The sequence below is a fragment of the Etheostoma spectabile genome, chromosome 7 (assembly GCF_008692095.1).
Source record: "Etheostoma spectabile isolate EspeVRDwgs_2016 chromosome 7, UIUC_Espe_1.0, whole genome shotgun sequence".
Classification (NCBI taxonomy): Eukaryota; Metazoa; Chordata; class Actinopteri; order Perciformes; family Percidae; genus Etheostoma; species Etheostoma spectabile.
In genome coordinates this window covers 11,306,751-11,323,701 of record NC_045739.1, presented here as the reverse complement: position 1 = coordinate 11,323,701, position 16,951 = coordinate 11,306,751, and the positions used below count along the sequence as shown (strand labels likewise).

The window sequence follows — 16,951 nt, the reverse complement described above, 5'->3', positions numbered from 1 at the left end:
CCCCACACACACACACACTCACCTTCAGCTGAGACTTGGACACCTTACCGCTCTTCTCCAGATCCAGGGCTGTGAAACCGTACCAGATGGACTTTAGCAGCTCAGACCGCAGGTCCATGTCTGCAGCAAAGTTACTTTCTGGTTTCCAACTCCACGTCTGTTCTTCTTCCCTCTGCTGTTGATTCAGGGTCCCTGGGTGACAGGCAGACACCCACACTGTGTTGCTGCTGTCAGGCAGGCATGAGGCTTTACCAACCTGCTGGCAGCGACACCTGCAGGCCATCCAAAGTCACTGCTGGAGAGGAAGGGTCTGATTGTTTAAAACACGATGTGGTCCTGCCTTCCAGTGGTAGAAGAAGTACTCACATCCTTTAGTAGAAATAACACAACATAAAAATACTTCATTACAAGTTAAATCCCTTGATAGATAGTATATTAGTACCTTTTAAAACTATTTTATCGTTATAGTTGGATTTTTACTGATGCATTAAACTATAATCCGAATTTAATCTTATATGTAGGTAGTAGTGGAGATAATTTTCACAATCTACATGCCGGTATATTGTTGGGTAACCCATTCGTTATCACAAGGCATAATGTTTTATAAATAACATTAAATGTCATAAGTTTTGTCAGGAAATCTTAACATGCAAAGTAGCGAGTAAATAAAGTCATATAAATGTAGAAAGTTATAAAGTATAAAATAGAAATGCTCAAGCAAACCACAAATACTCAAGTAGCTTACTACTTTGCACCTCTGCCGCCTTCAAGGGCCGGTGACAGTATAGAATGTACAACTACTACTAAATATGAATGTGAAAATAGGGAAAAAAATATATAATCTAGGACTATAGGAGACATATTTAGTTCGAACAGATTTCATTAGTATTTATTTTATTGTCACTGTATTATTTACAAACTGTATTATTTACAAACTAGCTAGTTTTCTCTCCTGCTCTAGCGAGCGTTAACTGTCACGTAAACTATAATGTTAATTAAATTATTAGATAACTTTAGCTTTAACTCGGGTGTGTTAGCATTAGCTTGCTACATATAACACTCATTTAATTTAGCTTAATTTAAAAGCCCAGTAAAAGTTGTAATTTTCCCACTGGGGATCAATAAAAAGTATAAATTAAAATTAACTTTATTGTTTATGCGAGTCTTTTACGTTGTTTTAACGATGTACAAACTCCTAGTACCTTCTAGCCCAAATTAGCCTGGTTTTAGACGTCTAGCCACATCTCACGTTTTGTCGAAAGCATTTCAAATAAATATTCTAGCTATTGCTATAGCTATAATATAACGGAGAGATAGGTAGACAACGTTAACAGGGTCACGACACATATCTCCCTAGAGCCTAGAGTCCCTTCCTCATGAACATTGCGTCTTTTACGTTCTGGTTTGTTAGCCAAAGACAAAGTCAATTCTAGTGCTGTGGTCCCACGGGGGCCGGACGGGCTGGACAGCAAATTGGTTTTGGCCGCGGCAAAAATTAATCACGTGGTTTAACAACTTTCACATCATTACCATGGAGCTGTTTATGAAAATCCGTTGCTCATTGGTCGACAATTTTCTCATGACCAAAGTGTGCGCAGTCATTGGTTAATACGGCTTGTTATTGCAACCAATGGCGAAGCGCGCTTTTTACAAAACTGCTGTCCAGGAAGTTGACTGACTGCGGTGTAAAAGGACATAACAAGGGATCTTTAAACCTGTACAAAACGCCTGGAAAACCATTTGGAATTAATTGTATTAGAATAACTTTATTGGAAGCACAGAAGGAAGTAACAGAGGCTCTTTTCTATTTTAAAGTATGTAACGTATGTAATAAACTGCTCTACGTGTGTATGTAGCATGTGCTCACCCGAAAAGATTTGACATTAAAACAGAAGTTATTGTTCGCCTTCTGCTCGGCTCAAAGCTAACGCTAATCTACTTCTCTTCATCAATGTGGGCTATTCAAGACGTTGGTTTGCAACGTGCACAGATATAAATACTATCAAGTATGTGCGCTATTGACCAAGCTAATAATAAATGTCATTATTTAATGCATGAAAGGTTTGTTTTACTGTGCCTGGCATTTGGCTGCATGGCGCTCTAGCTTTCTTAACTTGCTTGTTTTTCTTGCTTCCAATCTTTGGTAACTTTGGAGCGGTCAAATTCTGAATTGTTAAAACTTTGAAAGAAATTGTAGTCTGGTTTTTATGTTTCTGCTGAAGCATGGTTTGTGTATAGTCTATCTCTGTACACAGTTTACTATTTAATGCACGTCACTGAAGTTAGCTTCCGATTCACAGCGTCCGATTAAGCAGGAAAACGTAACTGATTCTTTGTTTTTTGAACCTCTTACCGTATTGAAAGCGTTTAAGTCTTTAAGGTACATTATTAATTACGTTTAAAACACACTTAGATTTGTGAAAGTTTTATTGTCTTTTGTGAGAACGCAATCAAGTGAGATTTCACTTTCAATTGTTTTGTTTTTTTATATGAAGACCACATTAGACCAGGTCTAGATCCAAGAACCCTACGCCTAGACCCTTCAAATTTGGACCAAATTAACCTAGAGTGGCTATTCTTAAAAAACACAATTTCAGATTTGGGAAAGCTTTATTCTATTTGTAAAAATGCAATAGAGGAAGAATTCACTTATTTTTTCACATGTAGACCATGTTAGACCAGGTCCAGATCCAAAACCACTATGCCTAGACTTTTCAAATCTGGACTAAATTATCCCAGAGAGGCTAAAGATTCTTAAAAACACAATTTCAGATTTGTGAAAGCTTTATTATATTTGTGAAAGACTGCTTGGATGCTCATTTGTGTTTGTTGTTTGTTGCTCCTAGTTGCTCTCCACACCTGGCTATCATTATGGACTCCTCTCCAGTCCTTCGTCAGCAAAGTCAAAACAAAATCCGCAACGACTTCATGAGGTAAGCCAGTTTATAAAGTATTCAAGATATTTTTAATTTTGTTTTCTCTCACCTTTAGGGCTGAATTTGAAAACCTCAGTACTTTTTTGGGTGCAGCTAGAAAGTACTGCTGGCATTGACTGTCCTGTCATATTTGTAATCTTGTTTACTTATTGTTTTAATCAGATAGTTCCTTATTTATATCAAAATGTGTGGCTGGTTGTATTAAGACATTGAAATATTTCTCAAGAAAGGCAGCAAAAATGTATTTGGTATTGTTACCTAAACTCAGGTATTGGCAATACTAATAGAATTAAAAAAAATCCAACAATGTTTAACTCTAATTGCATGTATCATTTTGCGACTGACTGGTTATCTCCACACAGAACAAAGAATGACTATAACAAAATGCCAGCGCACCCAAAGCCTTCTGAAGGCCTTTCTGCACCTCACCTTTCCAACCAGAATATTGAAAACCAGGAGCCAGGAAACTCTGAATTGGGTAGGAAGGCACCTGTGCGGCCAGGTGTTAGTAGGCTTCCAGTGCTTGCAAAGTCTCTTTGTCTTCCGACTTCGTCTGACTTCACTAAATCTCACTATAGGTGGGAGGAGAAACCTCTGGCTGTAAGTCCATGTCCTGCAGATTTATATGTAATATTTTCTATTTAATCAGGTGAATCATACTTTATCATTTTCCTGCAGGGGAAAACTAAGAAGAAAAAGCCAAGCACCAGGCCTGTACCTTTCAACCTGTCCCAGCCCAAGAGCTCAAGAATGGCAACTGAAGATCAACAGCCCCTCACTTCTTTACAGTCAAGGACTGGCACTCGTGCTGTCCAACCTGAAAACAATGTATGCAATGCTCGTCTAAAAACCCAAAACATAAGACCGAAACCTCCTAAACATCCAGCTATGTTAAACCACAAAATGGACTCAATTAAACGTACAGGGACGTCTATTGGAAAGGCAACAGGAAGTACGTCCCAGCTATCAGGACAGGCTGGGCCTTCCGACACATTGAGGACTTTAGCCACTTTGTCCAATCCTTTATCATCCATTAAAAATAATGCTATTCATCAGACCCGCGTTGCTTTTTCTGCACAGCCTACTGTTGGTACAGAAGCCTGTTTGGATAACATGAGCCTGCTCAGTCTCAAAGATCCAGCCAAGATGCCCCATGCTAACCAAAACTTGCAGCTGACTACGCAGGGCAATTTTTCCAAAAGTGCAACCGGTAAGCCAAATATCTTGTTGCCTTGTCAATGCTTTTGAGCAGTACACTTCCACTGTTGTGCACAATATAACAGAATATATTTGCTTACTGAATTTTAATCTGTGTAGACTCATTTGTGTTTATGCACTCATTTGCCAGTTTATAAGGTATAGCTAACTTAAACTAATGCAGTTTAATGAAACAGCCCTGTAATAAAACCTACACTTAATGAAATTTATAATGTTCATGTCTTGAGAGGTGTTGATTCAACCTTTTGGTAGTTTTAAAGGATGTTGTTTGTGGTGCTGTTTTGTACTGCATTATACTGACAAGCGTTCCTATTATGTATCCACCTGATCTTTATTAATGAGTGGGGTCTTAATAAATGGAGCAGCACTACTTACAATACTTTTGAACATAGGTTTTGATGCATCTGTTTGTTTTTATCTAGAGTGCACTAATTGGACATTTTTAATACTGCTGCAACAACTGCATTTCTTTATTGAGATGAATGTATTTCACCTGTAAAACAATAGCAGTGTAGCTTTATATTAATAAGATGGCTAGAATTTTTTAGATTGTCATGGTTGCCTGCTCTCTCTCTTTTTTTAGTTGGGATGTTAACTACATTGCTCACTTATGTTTCCATGTGAATAGCAGTAACCAGTGTTTCCTATGTATTTCAGACAAAGGGGAGAACTTCCAGTCTGATCATGCGGCAATGCTCAGTATCCTCCGGAATGAAGGAATAAGTGCCGCAGGTCTGAGATCTGCAAATTCACCCTCCAGACCCTATAACTTTCTGGTGAGTAGGTTTTATACTTGTCATTTACTTCCTTCTTTTTTGCCTTTGGTCCCTACACTTTCACTGATGGGTTTTAATTTGCGGTTTTGAATGTTTATTTTTGTTTGAATCGTGACTTTTCACCATTTTATTGTTCTAAATCTATTAAATGTGTTTTGATAACCATTTGCTGGGGATTCTCTTGTTTGCAGCCCCAGCGAGTGTCTGTCATGAAGAGTCGACAAAAAGCTGGACCCACTACCGGTATTCACAACCTTAGAAACAATGTGTACCTGAATAACCAGTATGTGATCACAGTAGATGTAAACGCTGTTAAACCCAATCAAAGCAACTGGGTAATATTAGAAATGTCATGTCTTCTCACTTCATAAAAGGTTGTTTTAGAGTCAAACCATTTACAGAATTGGGAAGTTTTGTCTTGGTACATTTGTGTATTCTTCTGGGCTGCTGACTATTTTTTTGATGAAAGCAGTAGTTGGACATTTTGGCTAATACTCCTTTTCACTTCCTTGCACTGAGTTAGATGGGGCCTTTGCATGTCAATTGAATCTGTTTTCTTTGTGCTCTTCTTACAGGATCAATGAAGTCAATGCAGTTCTCCCCAGACCACGCTGCACTGCAAAGTATCCTGCAGAACGAGGGAGTGAAGGGTCGAGGGCCCGTGGGGTCCCCACCCCGAAGCTCTGTCTGTCAATCTGGCAGAGGCACTTCAATTTACACAGTATGTATACATCAAATAAGATTTCCCTTTGGCTCTTTTTTTTTTTATCTCGTTACATTGCTTTCAAAACACAACCACAGTTTCATTTACTGTGTTGCTTCTTTTCTCAGGCTCAGAGAGTGCCGGTTCGAAAAAATCGTGCAGAGGCTACTGGAGGACCAGCAGGTAAGACACAGAATTGTTGTTCTTGTTATCTTAGGAAACCTAATGCATCCTTATCTTTTGTCCCTTTACCCCAACGTGACGCTGCTGTTTCATCCTCACTAGCAGTCGAAGAGAACTGGACTCCACAGAGGGTCCGCAACACCAGGCATCAGCCCATGTCTGCTATGGTCAGTTTACGTGCATTGAATGTTCACACTGTCTGTTTAGTACGCGGTGTTTCTCCCAGTAAATGCCTTATTTCACCATGCTGCTGTTTTCAGAAATGTTATCTGTCGACACAACAGTCAGGGTACACCGGCACCCCCAGGCTGCGGAGCAGCAAAGCCAACCTTCAGCCGCACCAGGAGGTGAGAGCAGGAAATCGTGTCCATTTTATAACATGTCTAGAAAGCTTTTACACAAATCTGTTCAAAAGTCTTAACACAAAACAAAAAGAGATACATAATATACTATATGTGCAGATTAAAGTTCAGCCACACTCCAAGCCAAAATTGTTCTTTCAACAAATTCAAGGCAGCTACAAAAAAAGGCTTGATCACATTCTGATTTTCAGTGTAGATACACCTAATGGATGCAGCATTATAGAAATGTAAAAACTTTATCATATTAAGCTGTACCATCTGTAGGTGGAAGAGAAACTTTTGAGAACTATTTATGTTATGGGGGTAAAATAAAGGATATGTATCTCTCTGCAGGGTTGAACATGTAAAAATAACAAAACAAGAATGTTTGTTGGCTTTTAAATTAGAGGATAGTTTGTGCAAATAGCCTTTTGCCATGAAAACATCATGCAATCAGAACTCTCCTTTTGGGGATGCTGAAGATTGATTAATGAATTAATTAATTATCAAATCCAGCATGTGAAGAGCGGATTGCAAATTTTATAAGTTGGTGCCGGTGATCCTACACCACTGTTGCATTAAAGTGCTCCTTTTATTAATGAAATAACTCAAACAAGATAATGTCTAGCATTATGCAGAGTAGTTTTCTTTTTGATCTGAAGACTTTTACTACTATCATACATCTTTAACCAACAATAATCGTACTATGCTCTGTACCACAGTTCATATGACTTTCTTGTTCTGTGAGCAGGAGATTGTCCAGAGATTATTTGCTGATCAAGAGGACGAGCAAAGCACAAATGTGTCTGACAAAGATCCTGAGACACGAGCAGGGCAGCTCCCAGTTCAAGCCACAACTGTAAGAAGTGAATGGAGGTTCAAACCTTCCAGCCATACAGAGATCCATATTGAATTCGGTTATAGACTGTAAAATCACTGTTGTTTGTTTGTGTCCTCCCTCACTCCTCTAGACTAAATCCCACAGTGAAGAAAAGGCAGAGGCGAGCAGGGTCAGCAGTGAGGAGGAGGAGGAGGTAAAGGAGGAGCAGAGCATTGTGGGAGGACAGCCGTTCTTCCAAGCAACGCAAAGGGAGTCTGTCATTTTTTTTTCAACGGGCAAAACCTTGTTAAAAGCTCCACGTTTTGAGAAGCGCCACGAGCCGCATGGCCCGGTGCTGCCAGGACATAAAGAGACGTCATCTGTGTCAGTGCCAGTCTGTCAGACCAACCCTTCAGTTCACAGTCTGCACAGAGGTAACACTGACCTTTCATAATAATCCATTTTATAGTGTTACACATACAGTGAACATTTTCCTGAATTGTCAATATGTTTTTGAAGTGTGACTTTTTCTATTCCAGACGTCATTGTACAGAAGACTTGTGTGCCGAGTCTTGCAGTGGCGATGCTGCGTAAGCGTCTTCTTTGTCTGGAGGAGCTTCGTATGGACGAGGAAGTGGCCTCCTACACCTCAGGGTCTGTCCCCGCTGCTCCCAGGTATCTCCCCCTTCAGCCCCGCTGTGGGAACCCGCTGGCCTCCATCCTGCACTCCGAAGAGTCCTTTGTGAGTATACTGCTGACAGTGTGCATGCACAGAAAAATTTGTGCCGTTTCTATATCAAATTACTGACATAATTGTTTTAAATAGGAGTTGGTCATCAATTGTTTAACAATATCTTTAACCAGAGCTGAGAGCATCAATGAATGAGTTCGGCACAGTGATGCTATAGGTCCAGACTGACGCTAAAACCACACTCCACTAAATCTAAGCAGGTTTTAAGTATTCAAAGATAAACTGCCTACGAAAGGTATATGCCACCTTTGAAAGAAAGCAAATGACCTCATTTCCCAATTTATTGAACTATTCCTAGAATTTACACAGTACGATTCAACATAGTGCAGTGCTACAACCCGACAAGTCATCACATTTAGTTGGACAGTGGCATGCAACACTGAACTGAAGACTTTAAAACATGTACACACATATTCTTTGTATATATTCACAGACATACAAGTTAATATGAATATTTATCTGTTTTGTTTTCCAGACATTTGTTCCAATTGGTTTCAATCTCTCATTCGGCCCTTCAACTCCACACAGCTCTCCACTGCAGGAGCGATGACTTTGCACTACAAGTACTGTATTTGTTTTACTGTTAATATCCAGAGTGGATAAGTTCACTCTGGTGTACTGATAACTTTTTTTTATTGGAACTAATTTTGTTCGTCTAACACTGTTGTTGCTAGTCTTAATAAAAGTCCAAAGAACGCTGCTAGAAAAATACTTTTTTGAATCTGTTTTTTTAAACTTATACATGTGTATGACCACCTTTAGTAGATGCTTTCTAAAATTAAATGTTATTTCTGTCAAATAATACGTCTTTTACAGTGCCTGTTAAAAGCAATGTTGATGTAATGACTCAAAACCTAAATGTTGGAGAGAGAATTTTAAAAGGTCAATGAAGACTCATCAGTGTTGTAGTTTTAGTATACATATAAGATGGCACAAGTCATCACAACAGAATATTCTTGTTTGGATTGAAAATGATTAATGTACAGTGTTTATAATAAATTTATGTGTTACTGTCCAGCCGTGTATGACTTTTTTTCAGCTATTGAACTTATTTAAAGGGACATCCAACCAATTTAAATAAATCCCACAGTTGTTAAAACTGTCTTCTGTACTTGTGGAAGAGCTTTCTGAGTCATACTGTCGCCATAGAGTTTGAAAGATGTGGGCAGGGAGGGGTCAAATGGCATTATGATAATGATTTCATTATGTGAAATATAGGATGCATTGTTTTTAGAGCTCCGCCCATATTTGCGACTAAAAGGTTTATTTATGAAACATTTCATCTGGTATTTGATCAACAAACTCAACAATTTTGATAGTAATTCAAATAAAGGTTTGTTTTTTTTTTTTTTTGATGAAGCTAAATATTTGTTGGTTCAACCCGTTCAAATAATCAGGATTTGCTGCTCTTCTCTCTCATGAATCATAGTAAATAGAATATTTTTAGGTTTTGGATTGTTGAAACATGCAATCTGATGATGTTATCTTGAGCTCTTGTGAAGTGTCTTTCTGAGTTACTGTTATTGTTGATGATGATGATAATGACACTAATCGTTTGTTGCAGTCCTAGTCAGGATATATGGATATATTGGCCTCTGCTGCTTTAGATGGGAAGTCGGCCAAACTTTTTCTTTCGTCTGATAATGTTTCTTAACTCCAGACATTTGTTTTTCCTAAAGTCTTATAATGCTGTTGTCGCTCACCATTAAAGCTATAGTGCGTACTAGTTTCTGTCGATGACAACCACACCGTCGGCGCGTCCACATGATACAGCCTTCCATGATCGCGCACGCGCCCCCTCCCCTCCACGCAGTTGCAAGGAGGACACGGCCGATTGGAGGACACGGACCAGTAGTAGAAGCTGAGCCTTTTTATGGAAACGTGTTGCAAGGTGCACATATCGGCGTCACGCGACACACTGTCCTGTTTAGAAGACTGTATTGATACTACACAGGACAGTATGTGAAATACACCTTTCTAGAATTACCTTAAATCTGACAGTCATTTTACAATGACATGTAAGGAAGAAAAGCTTATTTGGCAAACGGTAACATGCAAAAGTAGTGTTTTTATTACATTACTAGATGATCAAATTTGTTGATCAACCAATATGTTAATTGACACATTGTATTAAACAGCTTTTTTTCCCCAGCTAATTTCATGTGTAGAAGTGACTGAGTAAGCTCAAAGTTTCAAATTCATTTTTATTACTTGGTTGCTTTGTATGTATTCATTGGAAATACATAGCTCAAATTGTTTCCTTTTACATGAGGGACGTTGCGTTTCCCTGTCACAAGCTAACTGATGTATATTTAGTAGGCCTAGAGTTGTGAGTGAGGAGGCGGAGTCAGAGGAGTGTCAGAGGGAGGGGTCTCTGGGAACGGTAGTCCATAAAGCCTGTGCCTTCAATCGAGAATGAAGGTAGAGTAGATCTGTTGTTTCTACTTTTCTTTTTAATTCATCTTGCCCACCTGTCTGCCCCGGTTCCTTTTGGAAACATGTCCAAGGATTTCCATCCGACCATGGACCCCACAAAGATGGGGCTTGGACGCTCCATCGCCGTGCTGACGTCAGGAGGAGACGCCCAAGGTAATCAGAGAATCAATTATTTCATCACAGGTTTATTTTGAACGGTAAAAACCGTAAAAATTAGTCAGAGGGGTAAAATCTGTCGGACAGCCATCTTCCCTGCTGATGTGTCTGAGCACAACACTGAGTCCCAACCAGCTGTCTGACAGCGGCCAATGAAGTTTCATGTTAATGCTTGGCATGACATTTAAATTAAGATAATGGGCCAAAGAACAAAAAGGGCAAGCAACATTTTGTACACAAGATGTCAGAGTGGCACAGCTAGCTGTCAGAGGTTGATGGATGGTTGACTATGGTGATAAACAAGATTACGTCTCAGATTCACTTTACCACCATGCAGTGATTAACGTGTATCCAGCAAGGCTTTACATGTCCTTACAACTGACAAAGCACAAAGTAAATTGTGTAGGAGATTCAACTTTACAAATCAAGGTTGAGCTGAGAGTTTGTTAAGATGTGCCCCATACAGGCTGTGTTTTCCTCTATTGAACTTAAAAACTTGCATTAAGGTCCTGTAGAAAATTACTCCATCAACTCTACTTTAAGTTTAACTGGACAATGTCTCATATTCTTCTTATGTTTCGGGGTGAATATCTCTCTCCAAACCTGACTGCAACCCTTTGTGTTATCTGCCCAAGCGTTCCCTTATTTCACGTCTTTGGGGCTAATTTTAGTGGGGATGACCTTCCACAGCTGCTGTCTGGTGAAACAAGAGCTGCAACATGCCAGCCTGCCACAACACAAGCACACACTGTGGCCTTTAGTGTACTGGACAACCAAGGGTGCGATGGTACACGAGACCTACAGTTCCATAATCTCAGCTACTGTTCTGTTGCCAACATGCAGGTCACTTAAAGGTTGAAACTTAAACTGATATCTGACAGGAAGTCTCATACAGACTCTGATGTTGTCTTATATTGTGTGACCCCAGTCATCCCATTTCATTTGTGTGTCTCAGGCATGAATGCTGCCGTGAGAGCCACAGTCAGAGTTGGTCTGTACACCGGAGCCAAAGTCTACTTTGTTCATGAGGTAGGGGCTGCATACATACATGGATGGATTACTGAATAGGCTTACATGGCCTTCACCTACAAAATGTCCCGCAAGAGACGAGTACCAACCAGGAAGACACTCAAAATGATCATAAAGAAACATAAAATAAAAATAAAGAAGCAACAAGCAATGCCACACAGATGCAAAGAGAGATGAAGATCAAAATGACCATTTAAAAAGGGGCAAAGAACCGAAAAGAGACACAAAGCAACTACAAAAAGGCACAAAATGTTACTTATAATCCGCCCATGGCTGCATACATAGTACGCTGACATTATATTGCATAGAAATCAGGGGCGATTCTAGGATCCAACCTTTAGGGGGGCTCAGTCCTTAAGGAGATTGTGACACAGATAAAGTGCATGCAAAATGCTGTGATAACTCCCCCCTGCGCCAGGAAATTCTTCTTCTCTGGGGGACTACCAGCTTTGAACTTTACAGCCACACTCCTGCTCTCCTTCTGACAGATTAGATAGAGCGGGACTCAGTTAAAGGCGGGAGTCTGGGACAACCACCTCCGATTTGGCCAAGACTACGTTTCTGTTAACCCTTAACTTGACTGGGCTACAGGTTTATAGCATCGGTGACAGCCAAACAGGGGATTACAGTAAATCTGTTTCAAGCCCTTTGAACCTGTAATTGTTTGTCACTAACAGACACTTTTGCAACTCTAACTAGAAGCAACAAAATTTATTTTGTCCCCCTGAAAAGGTTCTAAAATCGCCCATAGTATAGAAACGTCTGTCTGTGTGTGTCTGTGTGTGTCTGTGTGTGTCTGTCTTGACGGTTGCAATGTGTTTAACATTATGCACCAAACACCAAGACAAATTCCTTGTATGTGCAAACCTACTTGGTTATAAAACCTGATTCTGATCTTGGTTAAACTGGTTCATCAGCCATGACTGTCTTTGTTAACATGTGCTGCAGGGCTACCAGGGTCTGGTGGATGGAGGAGACAACATTCGCCCTGCCACATGGGAGAGTGTCTCCATGATGCTTCAGCTGGTGAGTGCTGTGCAGCCAAGTAAACACACCAAGATGAGTGTTTGTGGTGTTTTTAAAAGGTCAATTCACCCCCGATGTGGACCTATCCGCTGTGAATGGGCGCACGCTCCACCAGGTGAGCTACCCGGGCATCCAACCGGGACACCTTTTAACTGAACTAAGTAGGCCTACAGATCCACAGAAATGATGGTGTAATTTTTCAATGCACAAAACTTAATTAACCTCCATTGTATGCGGGTGGCAGCAGCAGGTAAATGTATCAAAAACCTGATGAAATTGAACCTTTCGGCCTGGCTACTTGACATGTAAGAGATGAGGTGTAATTTCAGTGAACTGACCCTTGGAACGTTAACACACCTACTCCACTTCAAGAAACCATGAGCTCATGAGCGCTGATGATGCATTTGATTTTTGAGTGATAATAACTGCTGGCTTCCCTGTAACTGAAAAATATCTGTTGTCTTAATAAAGAGACCTGGCAAGGAGAGCGGGAATGACATGGGGAGGGAATGACATGAGAAGATTTATTAAGTAGGGGAAAGTGAGCAATGGAGTGGGAACGCGCCATGGTACATTTCAAGGATATCACTTCAAAGCATGATGCAGTCTCACTTGATGTGACTTCTAGGCATCTTGATGATTCTGATTCCACAATGTTATAAATCCACCCTGATGCACATCCCTCCACACAGAGATTAAAATTCATGGGATATTGGATAACTGTTGTGGAAAATGTTGTGGGGTTAAATGTCAACAGTCATTGCATCATTAACTTCTTTTTCCTTCAAAGCTGCGTAGTATGAATATTTTGTCCTCTTCACGTGTCAGGGAGGTACGGTCATCGGCAGCGCTCGCTGCAAGGACTTCCGCACCAGAGAGGGTCGTATGAAGGCAGCGTGCAACCTAGTGAAGCTGGGCATCACCAACCTGTGTGTGATCGGAGGCGACGGCAGTCTGACTGGAGCCAACCAGTTCAGGACTGAGTGGAGCGGGTTGCTGGATGACCTTGTCAAAGCTGGTAGAGAAACCAAATACATGTGCCTTCACAACAAAAGGTTTCCCTACCTTTTCAGACTCAATATCTCAACAATTATTGGATGCATTTAAGATTACATTTGTCACAAACCTATGAGGATTAGATTATACTTTATTCATCCCACAGCTGGGAAATTCCCTTATTACAGCAGCATTTTCTACAATAAAAGCAAAACAAACCCAAGTAAACACGCAAAAAAAAGGCAAACAATAGACAATGAGCAGAAGGTGTGGCTGAATGTGAAGTGGCATCAAATAAAGGTACTGTAAAGTAAATCCTAATTCTGTAGCGCCACCATGAGGTTTTGCATTTTTGGCTTTTGGAAAAAATATCTTGTACTGTACCGTACAGACATTTCCCTCAGGTCAGCATTTTATTTTCTCCAATATTTTGTTAAAGACCAAGACCCTGTAAAACTAATATTGCTATATCAACCTCAGCTGTAATTTGTGTTTTGTGCTATAAGCAAATGTTTGTCGCAAACATTACTCCTGCTATATAAATATATGTGAGCATGTTACCTTGGCGATGTTGGCATTGAGCAATTCTAGCCTCACAGAGCCAGTAGCATGGCTGTAGACTCTAAAGTCATGTTTGTTTCTATTGCTTTACAACACTGAATCACAGTCATTGTATTTATATTTTGTTTTGGAAGGTATTTAAACAAATCTATAAATCATACGTACAAGGTAACAATTTTTTTCTAAAATAGAAAATTCAGTCATAATATAGTTTGATCCATAAACCAGGGATACCTGTGCATAAAGGAAGAAATACTTTTTACAGGCATTTTTTTTCATTTCATCAACGTTGTCTCTGATTTTATGCAGGTAAAATTACAGCAGCAGATGCCAAGAAATCTTCCCACCTGAACATCGTGGGCATGGTGGGCTCCATTGACAATGACTTCTGTGGCACTGACATGACCATTGGCACGGACTCTGCCCTGCACCGCATCATGGAGGTGGTGGATGCCATCACCACAACCGCACAGAGGTCAGACACCACTGTAACGGCTTCCTCCATGCACACAGTAATGGATGAGATTCACTTGAGCTTTACTGTGTAACTTTTTGATATTAATGAACATCCGTTACATTCAAGCCATTGCTAAATGAGTTGCTACTAAGCTAATTAAAGCTATCGGCTCCACAAAACTCTCTGTATTTCTCAGTATGTTCAGAAGATTGTGTCGTCCGGTGACTTTACCGCACAGGAGCTCGAGTAAAGATAATTATCTCTGCTGAAGAGACATCATCGGTGTCCTCCTTGGCTACAAGCAACTGCGTGGGTGAGGGGTGGGGGCGGCTTGTATCATGTGGATGTGCCAACAGTTTTGTTGTCATTATTAGAACTCTTCATGGGGGTGACAGAAACTACACACTGTAGCTTTAATATTCAACAAGGATTAAATTAGATCATAGCTGCGGTGTCAAACTGTAGACATGTAAGTATGAAGCGTCATCATTTTGATCCAAAGTAATACGATACTGCATCAGGCCAAGTAAATACCTGCCACTTTGAGTATATGAAGAAGTGTGAATGTGTATTGTTTTACTGAATTCTAAAATTTCTATAGAATTCCTTTTTTTTTCTTCTTTTTTCTTATTTGTACAATGCTCTCTGTTTATCCACAGCCACCAGAGGACATTTATCCTGGAAGTGATGGGCAGACACTGTGGGTCAGTTCCTTTTTTTTTTTTTTGAATGTATCTTGAACAAATGACATCATTGGTGTATTTCTCAATCTACTGAAGCCTGTCTACTGATTTTTAGTACAATAAAAATCAAATATTTGTCACTTTGTTTTTAATCCGTGTGCGTGCGTGTGTCTGCCGGTGTCCGGCTGCAGGTACCTGGCCCTGGTGACGGCTCTGGCCTGCGGTGCAGATTGGGTGTTCATTCCAGAGATGCCACCAGATGATGGTTGGGAGAACCACCTGTGTAGGAGGCTGACTGACGTATGTGTGCCTTTTTATTGCAGATGAAGATGCCTGCTAACCTGCTCTAAACACTACAACATAAGTCATTCAGAATGTACGAGTATATTTTTATTTCCTCCTCATTATTTTTGTTTGTTTTTAGCAAAGGAGCAGAGGTTGTCGTCTGAATGTGATCATTGTGGCTGAGGGTGCGATGTCCAGAGATGGCAAACAGATTACTTCTGACCAGATCAAGAAGGCAAGCCCATATTTCTAATGTCATTGTAAAAAATGTGGCCGTAAAAGTGGACTCAGACCTTAAATTTGACAGCCAGATTAAAGCTGTGGTGAAGTCTAGCTTTTTTCCAGTTAAGGCAGCAAGCAAAAATCAAACCAGTCCTTCAGAGACAACAATTTGAGATAGTAATCCACGCCTTTCTGACCACTCGGCTGGATTACTGTAATGCACTTTATGTGGGGGCTAGTGGGTCCTCCATTGCTCGTCTCCAACTGGTACAAAATGCTGCTGCACGTCTTAACAGGCACAAGCAAGTATGAGCACGTTTTCACATATTTTAGCTTTACTCCACTGGCTGCCCGTCCATTTTAGGATTAATTTTAAAATTCTTTTATTTGCTTTTAAAGCCTTGAATGGCGTTGCCCCACCTTACCTCTCTGAGCTGCTGCACCCCTGCACCCCCAGCCAGTCTCTCAGGTCAGCTGACCAGCTGCTCCTGACGGTGCCTAAAGCTAGGCTTAAGCTCAGGGGGGACCGTGCGTTTGCCGTTGCAGCTCCAAAACTTTGGAATGGGCTGCCTCTGCACATTAGACAGAACTACTTGCTGTCTCATTTTAAAACTCTGGCTTTGGCTTTTAACACCAGGTAGAGTAGTGATTCTTATGTGTACACCTTTACCATATGCCGGCAGTGCATTTTATTGTATTTATTTTATTGTGCTCTCTATCTATCTATCTATCTATCTATCTATCTATATCATTGTGTTTTCTATTTATTTATTCTGTATTATCTTTTTGTGCAGCACTTTGGAAACCGTGTTTGTTGAAATCGTGCTGTATAAATAAAGTGGATTGGATAAAGTATTATTCCAAGTTGCACAGACAACATGCCACACTGACAGTTGAATTTAATTGTCTCCAGCTGGTGACTGACAGGCTCGGCTTTGATACTCGCACCACTATTCTTGGACACGTACAGAGAGGAGGAACACCGTCTGCCTTTGACAGAATCCTCGTAAGTGTCTCATTAAACACCAACTATAAAGAACAATGTACACCTGATGATGATGATGTGTGTGTGTGTGTGTGTCTGTGGTGCAGGGAAGCAGGATGGGTGTGGAGGCAGTGATGGCGCTGATGGAGGCGACTCCAGACACTCCTGCCTGTGTGGTCAGCCTGTCTGGGAACCTGGCAATCAGGTTGCCACTGATGGAGTGTGTGCAAGTGGTACGTTTAAAATATGAAGTTACAGTACTTTCTCGGGGTGATTTTCTTCCTGTTTTGGAGGACATGCACTGATATTTAGGGATTTTTTTCATCTTTCTCTCTCTCACACTCTGTTGCTCACCACCACAGACCAAAGATGTGACTGCCGCCATGG

At 40.5% G+C, this 16,951-nt stretch overlaps 3 protein-coding genes across 6 annotated transcripts in view; 2 read left to right on the top strand and 1 right to left on the bottom strand.

Moving 5' to 3' along the window:
- Positions 1 to 342, bottom strand: part of LOC116692791 (differentially expressed in FDCP 6 homolog) — a 9,191-nt gene extending 8,849 nt beyond the window's left edge. Inside the window, exon 1 of one of the 2 annotated variants that reach the window (XM_032521317.1) lies at positions 23 to 342. In XM_032521317.1, coding sequence (XP_032377208.1) covers positions 23 to 283 — 261 coding nt within the window. In that variant the 5' untranslated portion in view covers positions 284 to 342. The remainder of the gene's footprint in view (positions 1 to 22) is intronic. The other variant, XM_032521316.1, reaches the window with a different exon arrangement.
- A 1,274-nt stretch (positions 343 to 1,616) lies between these two features.
- troap (trophinin associated protein) lies at positions 1,617 to 8,743 on the top strand. Of its 3 annotated transcripts, none has more exons than XM_032521585.1 (14): positions 1,617 to 1,808; positions 2,847 to 2,933; positions 3,299 to 3,536; positions 3,615 to 4,146; positions 4,812 to 4,930; positions 5,122 to 5,173; positions 5,506 to 5,651; positions 5,762 to 5,816; positions 5,919 to 5,983; positions 6,077 to 6,163; positions 6,909 to 7,016; positions 7,129 to 7,411; positions 7,517 to 7,719; positions 8,204 to 8,743. In XM_032521585.1, exons 2-14 carry the CDS (start codon positions 2,872 to 2,874, stop codon positions 8,276 to 8,278), a joined length of 2,025 nt encoding a protein of 674 aa, XP_032377476.1. In that variant the 5' UTR covers positions 1,617 to 1,808; positions 2,847 to 2,871; the 3' UTR covers positions 8,279 to 8,743. The 3 variants fall into 3 exon arrangements, with proteins under 3 accessions (XP_032377476.1, XP_032377475.1, XP_032377478.1); XM_032521584.1 differs by having other exon boundaries at positions 1,617 to 1,814; XM_032521587.1 differs by lacking the exon at positions 1,617 to 1,808 and adding an exon at positions 1,827 to 2,006.
- A 1,339-nt stretch (positions 8,744 to 10,082) lies between these two features.
- The window catches only part of LOC116693243 (ATP-dependent 6-phosphofructokinase, muscle type), an 11,435-nt gene continuing 4,566 nt past the window's right edge, over positions 10,083 to 16,951 (top strand). The window contains exons 1-11 of the mRNA XM_032522086.1: positions 10,083 to 10,317; positions 11,276 to 11,349; positions 12,298 to 12,375; positions 13,204 to 13,393; positions 14,242 to 14,407; positions 15,049 to 15,093; positions 15,264 to 15,372; positions 15,497 to 15,592; positions 16,493 to 16,585; positions 16,672 to 16,797; positions 16,927 to 16,951. The exon at positions 16,927 to 16,951 is cut by the window's right edge and continues 40 nt beyond it. Of these exons, the coding sequence (XP_032377977.1) occupies positions 10,227 to 10,317; positions 11,276 to 11,349; positions 12,298 to 12,375; positions 13,204 to 13,393; positions 14,242 to 14,407; positions 15,049 to 15,093; positions 15,264 to 15,372; positions 15,497 to 15,592; positions 16,493 to 16,585; positions 16,672 to 16,797; positions 16,927 to 16,951 (1,093 nt within the window). The 5' untranslated portion in view covers positions 10,083 to 10,226. The remainder of the gene's footprint in view (positions 10,318 to 11,275; positions 11,350 to 12,297; positions 12,376 to 13,203; positions 13,394 to 14,241; positions 14,408 to 15,048; positions 15,094 to 15,263; positions 15,373 to 15,496; positions 15,593 to 16,492; positions 16,586 to 16,671; positions 16,798 to 16,926) is intronic.